We start from the raw sequence: 12,090 nt of genomic DNA on the forward strand, positions 1-12,090 counted from the left end.
CTCTCTCTCTCTCTCTCTCTCTCTCTCTCTCTCTCTCTCTCTTATTTTCTCTTATCTCTCTTTTTACCAGTGAATAAATAAACTTATATATACTTATATACTCTCGCAAGTAAGCCAAGTTTTTAAAAACAAGTTCTTATTTTGTCATCATCTAAATCCGCAAGTTGTTTCATAGAACTTCGCACGGTGCAATAACGCTGTTTCAGCATCACATTTCGTCTCCAACTGTACTTATTGTTAAATAAATGCGCGCTGTATGCAAATCGCAAATTCCGCACAAGGAAGCTTATTTCAATACAATCATCGAAGATGAGTCTGACAGATTTAATACAGTTTTATTTGAATTTGCAATAATCTCTCACTATTGTATGCAAGTTTGATTGCCATTCTTATTATTATGATCGTAACTTGTATCTTGATGTGAATTATGTAATTATATATAAAATCATCAACAGGTATTATAGGATATCATCTGATTGTATAGGGAATATAGGATATCTATATATCTACGCTGTGTATAATCAACATAATCAACATAGTAATTGAACAGTGTACTGTAAGAGATAGATGAAATCCCGAAAAAAATTGTTTACATTATTGGTTGCGTTTAGCAGAAAAGTAATCAGTCAGCGCTAAGTGATTTTTTAATATGATTGATTCTTGTCTTTAGTTCTTCGTTGGATCTAAGTGTTGGAAATCACTTTACTAAAAACCAATATTAATCATATTAAAAGATCTAATTGATTAGTTTTCTCTGCTGAACGTAGCCACTGTCAAAAGTGTCGCTTTGGTCTCAATTTTGAAACTCATCTCGCTTGCGTCAACGTAATGTATTAGTATTCTTTTATAGTAGACTTGGTTTCCTTTCACTAGTTGCGACGTTGCGAGTATTATACTCGCATGGAACATAGTTTTCAAGTAGATTTTGGTGTTTTAATTTCGTTAAACTTCTCCTAACTAAAATTAACCTAATGAAATTAACTTTAATATTCTTTTGGTTATTTCAGGATATTATAATGTTATGCAAATAAATTTTGTTTCATCATCAATTTAATCAAATCAAATAGATACACGTATATTTTTTAGAATAAACACCTAGGCAATCGTTAGCATTTTACAATTGAAATTCTTTTATATATAATAAATTCTTTTATTTGAGCGCTGGATCGATTTTTTCCTACAGTCACGAAATCTAAATTCTTACCAATGTTTGCAGATTCAATAAATATGAATATCTCCTGTGTTGTCGTCGAAAATAGTGCATCATATTGTACCAAGCTTCAAATAATCGGAAAGTTAATTATTTAGTCGAAATTTATCTTTCAAAAGACTGTTATTTCTTGTTTTGTCACAGAGGTAGATTGCTTAATGAAAGTCAATACGCATCTTCCAGTTTGTGTTCGGGTAACGTGCAATGGAGAGCAATTGCGCTATTTACCTTGCTATTAATGCGTTGAACGTTCGCTTTGTGTAGCTATCTGCCTACTTATTGTTTGTTAGTCAAAACTATCATTTTTGAAGTAATTTCAGCGAATATATCCGTTTTATCCGTACATATTGCGTTCCATTTTTATTTATAATACTTGGTCGTTTAGAAAGCTAATTAATTGAAAAGAAATAGTGCCTAATTAGCGCAGAAATTAAAGCGAAAGTCTTTTATATCGGAAAACTATATTCATTACCATTGTGTTACGTCGCATTGCATTATAGAAATCATTTTTTACTTTAATCCCTTTAATAAGTTTCTATTGAAAACTCTTGTCGAGTCCATTATAATTAATTGAGTACAAAAATGAAATGTATAGACATGTGTATGTGTATGTATGATTTTTTTCATCTTTTATATTATTTTGTTCCTCGAAGAAAAAAAAGTTAGTCGAAAGGTTAATAACGACACAAAAATTGAAGCAATTTCTCATTATCGATGCTCTTTGCCATAATGACCTGGCGAGCTCGAAGACGCAGGCAGTTACTTACTTCTCTCAATAGCGACATATCAATAAATGCATTCGACTCGCGTAAGATTTCAAACCTTCAGCACTACTATGTTTCTTTACTACGCGGTTCCCCAAGTCAATAAAGCCACGACCTATCGATCCGTCTTCTCTGTCTTTCTCTTTAACTACATTCTATCTCTTCCGTCTCTTCCCGAAAGCTGGCGCGGCACTACAAAAGGGAGATAAATATATAAAAGATAGATACAGAGCATCTTTCGCCAAGGATACTCGAGCTCGGAGATATAACAGAGATATATATTTATTATCTCTTCTGATCACGCGGGCTACATTACTTGCAGGAAATAAGAATGCTGTGCCTGTATCTATGCCTGCATGAACATTGGAGGGAACTTAACGAACGATTTTATATAATTTATTTTAGATATTGAAATAATTGGAGAAATCGATATCATATCTAAAGATCGTGATTATGATTCAGTCAGAATTAAGCATTTTTGTTTTCATAACAATTGATGTTTCATACAGTTGCATCCACTTTTGCAATCCACTTATTATATATTTATTATATCTAAATTATTATCGTATATCTATTATTATCCAGAGTATTTGCGCAAAGTATTGTATAATAATTACGAAACGACTTAATATCCTACTAGAATTAATTGATTGACAATATCGAGACGCTATATATAGTTATATATACCTCTGTATATAGCTATACACTGTATATGCAGTGGCTTGAAATAGCTTTTTATTATAGGTACACTTCTTGCTCTAAACTAAATTGTCGACAAGCACATACCTCGGGAAGATATGAATTTTAAACGAACAATTTGATATAAAAGAAACAGGACAGTGTGTTAACCCATGTATTATCACATCTCGACTATCTAGGTCACCACTATCGCATAGGGTGACTGTGTCAATTCGACAACGTCGCGTCTGTCAGTACTTAAGGATCTAGCCGCGGTATCAACCGAAAAATAGAAATTATTCATCTTAGCGGCAGGCAATTGCAAGAAAGATGCTCACAAGATTGTCCGTGGTTACTTTGCTGGTGAGCTTTTCAAAAGAAATCGTCGTCCGCGAAGAATTTGCAGGATCGTTGGCTTTTAGAGCCAATTAGTTCGATGTATAATAACCGGGATAGGCTATTTACGTTACTACGTTGTGTTATCTGATAGGTGTCGTCTATTAATGGCATATCGATGGACATTTTTAATAAAAGGTAGGTAGGCTATTAACATTAACGCGATGTATTTTCTAACATTGATGGATGGAACTCTGCTTGATGATACGTGTAATGTTATCATTTGAAGTGTCATGGACAATGATGGAGTGACATTTTATTTGTGATAATTAAATAGATTTCAACATTGCATGCACTTACTCGTATATAGGTTTTTAATATGATTATGTGTAACATATTTTTACATTTATAATCATACATATTAGTGTAATAATATAATTCATAAAGGAAACAAAAAGGATATTTGAGATATCCGCAATTATTATATATGTTTTTCTTTCTTTGTTGTTTCATTGTTTTTTTCTGTTGCGGTTTGAAGAAGCTTTCCTGTCCGACTCCACTTTCATTTCGCTTTAGAAAGAAAGAGAGAATTTTATTATCCCACATCTCTTATGGAGATACGATATTAGCGAAATGTCGTTCAAGGATTCGCTATGAATATATATATATATATTTGTCGCATTTCTCATATATTTTTTCTTGTCATGTATTTTTAGATGAGATAAATTGCTCTATAGCTGAATAAAGATCTTATCAATAAATGACAATACATTTAATACACTCTTGTATCTTGTAATGTATCAATAAGGTTTTATCGATTATAAAATAAATCGAATATACTCTTCCTAAAAAAAGAAAAGTAAAGCAAGTTTGAAATCTTACAAAAGCAGCAGGCAGCTATAGGGATTCATTAATGTCCTCTTCACATTCAATGTTAGTATAGATACTACTGTTATATACGTATTATACATTCAGTTCTTCCAGTAATCCAACTTCTTTCTCTTTATAACTTCATTCCTCATCTCGTAAAAAATCTCGTAAAAATCCTAACGTAAAATATATTGTTAAAGTTTTCTGTTTTTGGTCATCACTGCAATTAATCGATAAATAAATTACGATTTAGTCAGCTAAAATATTTTATAAAATATCTTATTGTAATAAGCGTTTCAGTCTGCGCTTAATACAAAACTAATAACATAGAAAACTTTTCGGATAACTGATGTTGATCATAACATTGAATAAAAATTACGAACGCAATGTAATTTTAATAAATAAAAATTGCTGCGGGCAGGTCTATATGAGTTACGACAATGTCGAAGAAAGCTTACTGCGATGATAGTTGATGCGATGCATTCTTTAGGAGATAGAATATTCGGAAAAGTACATGATTAGTATGATTAGTACAATTATATAATAATTGGTACAACTGTCTCGGAAACATACGGAAATTACAGAGATGCGACATTGTTTCTTTCCTGTACGACTTTCCAACACTGATACAGCAGTCCTTTCATTGTGTTTGTTTTGAGTTAGGATCATTAGTATTCATTTAACGGCGATTTCAGCTCTACAAAGCTAGCAGGACCAAATAAACAGAATCGAATCTATCGGAATTTTTAGTATTCATTTTGTATTAAATTGTACCATTAATGATAATTTTATACCGTGTATCATTTCGAAAAAAATCGTAGCGCTGCTAGCTTAATATTAATTCTGGCAGGACTGATTTAAAATAAAAGAGAAAAAGAAAATAATATTAGAAATCAATAGTTCTGGTATTATTTTTCTTTTTCTCTTTTATTTTGAATTGCCACAATTTTTTTCGAAATGTACGATATAACATTATCATTATTAACAGTACAACTTAGTACTAAAAATTCGGATGAGTCCAATTTGATTCTGCTAATTTGATCCTGTTAGCTTCATAGAGTTGGCGATTTCACTTGTCTGCAATGCTTATTTGCTTATCCGATTGCCTTATTCATTTCTTCGGATTATCTGCATCAATAACATACAAATTTCGAAGCATCGAATGCCGTGATTACTCGGTAAAAATTCATACGAATAAAATATATTTTCGGACATAAGGTTCAGCTGGAAAATTATATTTTCTGGCCCGGATTCGAATCTTTGCGTCTATCATAACGTCAGCTCAGCTCTATTTAAACTATTTATCCGTCTACGAGATTATCTTTTTTTTTTTTGGCATGAATATTGTGAATCAGATATCCGTAATGCAAGTCATGCAAGTCTTTAATCTTGATAAATGAATAATTATTTTGTTTAATATAGCTTATATTAAATTGATTCTATGCCATACTGTCGAATCAATTTTGAATTAATTAATAAATCACGTTGAAATTAATAAATTTGGAACTAGAATTTTAAAAAATATTAAATTTAAGAAACATTCCAATATACTATTAATTATCTCTCTCATGAAAACAGAATATATTTGAGTCTATGGTTACCGAATAATTTATTTTAATTTAATCTCTCATCAGATTTCCTTTCTTTTATAAGGAGCGAGAATCTCTATTTCTATCCTTTGCTCAAACAGAGAATGATGATGGAGCAGAAATGTGTGATCCGTTCGTAAATTAGCTCATATAGTGACCTTACCATTTGAATCGTAAAAAGAGATTCACCGGTAGTAGAAATTAGCGTAGATATTCAGCCTTGTCTCTAATTGCAAATGGCGTTTTACACCTCGTATCATACTATGTCGAATCTAGATTTACAAAATAATATTTTTAATACATATTATTAAATCATCGCATCTATTTCATTTATTTTCATAAAATTTAATTGCAAATTATTTGAGACGAGTAAAAAAAAGTGTTTTGGCAAATATTATATTCATATTATATTCACTTAAATATTACAATTTTATATATATCGATTTAAAAACGAAAATTTGCAGTGTGTATGCAAATACAAAAGAATATGTTATACTTAACAACGCATACATCCTTCAACAATATATTTATAAAAAACCGACGTGAATAATCATTTATATTGCCATGTGCAATGTGATTATGAGACATAAGTATCGTAATCGCAGTGAAATATCTTCGTGAAACAGACTGCAAACATCATACATCTTATGTGCATACGTTTATAACGCGATTAAAAGAAAACACGAAACGACTGTATGATATATTGAGAAAAAAGTATCCTAAATTTCAATAAATATTTATTTGAATAGTACTAAACCAACTAAATATTTATTAAATAAAAAATATATTTATTTCGTACAAAAAATAATTTAATTTAACAGTCTTTTTTTTATTAAGTAAATATTTATTTATTATTAGTAAATGTTTAGTTGGCAGTATTCAAATAAATATTTATTTAAATTTAGGCTATTTTTTTCTCAGTGTACGGCCGTATCACACTGGCTAGATCGAAGATTGCTTCTCTTGAAGATCTGCGTTCGCGTCTTTTAATTAATAAAAAAAGAGCTAGCAGGTCCTTTCTGAATGGTCAAAAGATATATAAACGCGAACGCAGACGCAATCTCCAATCTCTAGCGATATCTGCAAAACGTTAACGATCTGCGATCGAAAAAACAATATATCGAATGGATCGCATATATGTATTATAATAGGTTGCATATTTATTATAATAGGTTGCAGGACATAGAACATAGGACGTAGAGAGTTGGGTAAACTTCAACTTTCATGTCCTGCTTTCTATTATGTGTGTCGTCTACAATATACGGAGTAAGAAGTAAGAGTAAGAAATTGATCAATCATAGTCGATTATTCTTCTCACATTCGATTGTGATTGGTCAATTTCTTATTCCGTGTATTGTACTAGACAACGCATTACGTATTGCGGCCTGCGACCTATTATAATTTGAAATACGTACGTTTCACTTGCGACCTGCTATGTCTGTGTTGCTATATTGAACTTTAGCTATATAGGTAATACCTTGGTAATACACATCATAATACGTCGAATTAAATAAGTCGCTGTTAAATACTCGCAAGTGTGATGCACACTTGCGATTTGCGTAGCTAATCAACCAAGGTTTATCACGCCTTACTTATACCCTTACTTATGCCAGCTTATTTGACTATACAACGAAACCTTATTATCCATTTAAAAATATACATTTATATATATATATATATATGCAACAGGTTACTTATGTATCAAACGTGCATTTATTGTAAAATGCATATATATCGCAAATATATATCGTAAATATGTATAAATATTAAACAACTTGCAAAATTTCCTACAAACGTTGTTTAATTAATCAAAGAAGTGTAGAGAAGATGGATTATTTGGAATTAGAAATCAATTGATGATATAAAGTACGCTTACATAGACAAAAATACAATACATAACGACAATATCGAATGAGAACGTGAAACGTGAACGATAAGAGAGAGAATTAATCGAGGGAACACTTTTTCTCAATAAAAAAGAATTGCCTGAATCGCGCGGTGACAATCGATCCGAATGATTACAGGATGCGTCACCAAAATCCGGACAAATCGAACAATTTCTTTAAACAAAATATTTTTAATGAAAAATTAAATATTACAAAAAATCCTTTTACATAGCACTTGAAGGATCCTTGTAGAGCACAATTATTCGATATATCCCCCATTAACTTGAATGACTATTCTTTGAAGCGTTCGCACGCACGTTGTAATGTAACATTGTCCATGCTAACGAATGCTGCCTCAATAGCAGTCCTTAATGACGTCATATTGAGATACCGAGTTTGTTTGTGACCCTTTCAGCTACATTTCATACGTAATAGTCCAAGGGATTTAAATCTGGGCTGTTGGGAGACCAGAATGGGAGCCGAGGCGAGCAACTCGGCTTATCCTGGCAACTCAAAGAGGCTGTCGTATCTTTAATATGTACGATTTGTATCAAAGGTCCTTCTCGGCAATTCGACGCAATGTTGCCTCGTTTAATCAACAATCGATGTTAATTTTCGCAACAATTGCCCTAGGTCATCCGAAATCAGTGCTTGAGTCCTTTCAACGATTGCGGGGGATTCTCGCGTTGCGTTCTTTCGAGTAGCATACTAGAACTCTTCGTTGGATTGTGTTCTAAAGTCGTATATTTTGCCATAATGTCATAAACGATTGACCTCGGGTATTCAAAGAACCGAATTATTTCCGTTGCTGAACGCCCAGCGTGAAGACCTTCGATGATCGCGGCTCTTCGATTATACTCCGTACTTGATTTCAACATCGCAACCATTTTGAAAATATAACTGTTTACTAGAAGTGTCAGACTTTCTCGGACGCTAACATCAACCTCTAGCGGAGAAACAATATAGTGAAAATTTAAATTTGAAATTTGTCCGGATTTTGGTGACGCACCTTATAGAAACGAGAGACAAATTACATAAATTGATTTTTTTCTAGTGACAACAAGCCGACAAGACGACAAGACGATAGTGAGAGCTAAAATTGATCACGAGGATAACAGCTGGCAGGAAGCTGAGGTTAGCGAAGTGTCACCACGCGTCACGCCGGGGTGGTGGGTCTATGGGGGGCTCCGCCCCAGCGGTCCCCCGGCTCAAGTCCAACCGGCAACTGCCGGAACGGTGGTGCCATCCTGGCACGGGCCAAGACCGCCCCGCTTCCGGCGGTACCACCGTCCAAACGGATGAAGAGTCCTTCCAACATCATGAGGCAGTCCAGCCTCACGAAACTCGGTTCCATGATCAACACCGCCGTCAACAAACGTGCCGGTGAGTTTTATCTCTTAAATACATATTTTACTGATGTGAGACGTTTCTTGAGACTAAACTCAAACTTTTCTGATTTGCAACTTTTACGGAGATGTTCTATTTGTCAGGAATTCTTCTTCTTTAATTTCCCTTGATTATAATCTGCTTTTTAAATTAGTGTCTATATAGATTCATAATATTCGTAGCCTGTAAAACAGGAAAACAGAAAGTTACTTGATATTTACTTTCAACTCAAAACACGACACATACCGGCGACAATCTTTAAACTTGGTTTTTCCTCGCGCCTATTCATGTGGATAAATCCGAGTCGAAATTTTAATTCTACTTTGAACCTCTTTCAACCTCAATTAAACCTTATAAATCTGTTTTGATACTTGTACAATCAAATAGGGCCTCTTTTAATATTACTTAATCTAAAACAGCTTCTATTTAGAAAACTTCTTTTAATCCTAAAAATAGGAAATCTTATAATAACTGCCATTTACAAGCTCAACGTAGAGCTCCATTCATTAGATTAAAACCTATTATAAATCTCTAGATATGTCATCTTTTTAGAATCTACATACGTCCTAAAACTAAGGTTTAGTAGGAGAAAAATTTCGACTCGGGAACGCAAACACTATTTCAAGACGTGACTGACTTCTTTCCTTCCTCGCCGCATATGGTTGCGACGGATTACGTCAGATAAACAAAGTATAAATTCCTATGATAAATTCAAATACATAGAATTTTGAGAAGTTTCTCAATTTTGAGGTTTCGTGTCATTTGCAAAATTCACACACAATATGATGATTTTAATTTTATTTCAAAATTTCGATTGTATTTGCTAATGCACTCGATAAGTAATTGAAGTAGAATTGTCAATACTTGTATAATAATATTTGTATAATAATAAATAAAATAAAATAAAATATTATTTATAATAAATTATAATAGTAAATAAATTAAATTAAATTACGGTAAGAGTAACACTTGGAATAATTCGATGATTCGAGCTTCCTATTATAATAAGGAACTTATTGCGCGCATTTTTCTTTCATGCATAAATACATTAAAAAAATGTTTATATAATGTTTGTGATAAAAATTATGATGACAAAAATTGTTGTTTATATCGCATAATAGTCGTAATTGAATGGTTCTTTCATTATTTGAATTCTTTGTCAAACTACATTAATCGAACAAATTCAGCGCGTCTTTTTCTTCGTTGAGTTGTCTTTTAATCTGCAGAATAAATATCCATATTATTTTTTTATCTGCATTCTATATTGACGGAGATTTATCCATTAAATAATAACAGGACCTTTATTTGTTTATTTTATATTTCCAATCTATATAACTTTTAAACGCTTGTTCTGAAATAATTTGGAGCTTTCTCTTTTCATTGTGTGCTGCAACCTCTTACAAAGATGATGCTTTCCATCCTGAGGAACTGTACGTGCTTATAATCATACAAAAAATTTAAATTGATCGCTTATATAATATATTACAGATTATATAAATACCCAATATCCTTTCTTTAATTTAACAGATCACTTCCACTCAATTTAAGCATACATATACTAAACACGTTTAATAATAATTTATTTTTTTATTCTTTATTTCTTTTTCTCTCTTTATTACTGGCTTGTATTATAGCTTTTCTCAGCTTGTCTTTTAGAAATCATTTATCGTGTACGTAGTATGCTTGATTTATGGAATTTCGTTTACATTAATGAAATATAAGAAATGAAGCTGTTTGTGAGTCTTATTTATCAGAGGTATATTTGAGAGACCAGTTAGAGAGACCGGCTTTCATATTTGGCGACCAATTAGTAAATACTCCCGGGATTGACATTGCTCGAGAAGAACCCAGATTCGTTACAATTCGTTACAATTGTTGTGCAGGAAAACTCGAGTGTCGCGGTTGTCGTGATTGTCGCAATTATCGCGTTGCGACAAGGTAAACGTTGCCGATGATACACGAAGACGTACATATTCGGCAGATCGCGTGCGTGTTGGAAGAAAGGCTGTCGCTGTCGAACCGAACGAAAATATGGTTCGTTACGTTCTGGCCAAGCGGAAGGAAGTGAAAGACTCGAACGTCGTTTGTGCTGACTACAATGATCTCCGTGAGTAGATACCGAACCAAGATCACTGGGCTTGTAGATGATTTCTAACGAGAGATATGATATTTCAACTGTGCTGATATTCGAAAAATTAAAAGAAGCGACATGCTATTCAAAAGTTACATCTAAATTTTAATGCGCAAGTAAGCGCACTTGACAAATCTCATACAGACGTGTCGTAAAGCAAACTCTTCGAATTATACATTGTTTTGGATGTACGCGAGATCGTGATAAGCGGCTGTTGAAATTCTAGCGGAGATGCAATCTCGTTAGTACGAACGTATTAACGTAACGACTCTAATATGTTCGGCAAAGCTCCGTCGCTTGTCCTAGCTTCGCGTACCTCGGTACCACTTTGAGATAGTCTCGAGAATTGTTTCTCGTGACTCTCATCCTGTTTGTGAAAAGCTTACTGTCTGTCTTACAATTGATTGTGAGTCGTCGACCGTTCTCGAACGATTAACTATGGATAAATCATACAAATAGTGATTAGTCTTTCTAATTTCCGATTGAAAATGGATCGATCGAAAATCCAAGCCTCTAGGACATTGGCAAGTTTGCGAACAAGTAGGAATTCGCCGCTGTTTTCCTCTCTCGAGGAGTTACACGACAAATTAACGGAGCTTTTAGGTAAATTCTTCAATTCATCGTTGAAAATTTTTTAATTTTAAATCAGCCAGATCTATTTTAATGACTCGTCAAATATTCTCTTCAGTGAAACAATCTTTTTCCTTGGATTTAGCGTTCCTGATGGTAGTGTACTAATAAATATCACATATAACCATGATGTCGTGGATACGTCATTTCACGTAACACGCTTTTACAAAATTATCTTTGTTTTGACGGGTATAATCGTTTGTTATTGCGTCAACAGGTCGTTCACGATTAAGAGTCACCTCCTTGGCCTATTACATTATTATGTACGATCGAAAATAACGGTTCCTCGTCGAAAATATCGAAACTTTTTGCAAATATAATTTCTCTCTGAAAATAGTTTTCATATATCTTTAATACGTAAACAATTAATGCACACTCCTTAATACACGTTATTAAGATATTTTGATATGGATGAAAAGGATTAATTTTTTTCTCGAGAGAGCAAGGATGAGAGAGAGAGAGAGAGAGAGAGAGAGAGAGAGAGAGAGAGAGAGAGAGAGAGAGAGAGAGAGAGAGAGAGAGAGANANANATANATATATAGTATATATAGTACGTAGTAGTAGTAACGTAGTACGTAGTAGTTACGTACGTTAACGTTAGTTAACGTTT

General features: G+C 33.0%; 1 protein-coding gene across 1 annotated transcript in view; it reads left to right on the forward strand.

The window, feature by feature from the left end:
• The first annotated feature begins 8,631 nt into the window (after nt 1-8,631).
• LOC105624552 (serine/threonine-protein phosphatase 2A 55 kDa regulatory subunit B beta isoform) overlaps nt 8,632-12,090 on the forward strand; it is an 11,792-nt gene continuing 8,333 nt past the window's right edge. The window contains exons 1-2 of the mRNA XM_012205913.1: nt 8,632-8,716; nt 10,701-10,826. Coding sequence (XP_012061303.1) covers nt 8,632-8,716; nt 10,701-10,826 — 211 coding nt within the window. The remainder of the gene's footprint in view (nt 8,717-10,700; nt 10,827-12,090) is intronic.

This window comes from Atta cephalotes (genome assembly GCF_000143395.1).
Source record: "Atta cephalotes unplaced genomic scaffold scaffold00081, whole genome shotgun sequence".
Classification (NCBI taxonomy): Eukaryota; Metazoa; Arthropoda; class Insecta; order Hymenoptera; family Formicidae; genus Atta; species Atta cephalotes.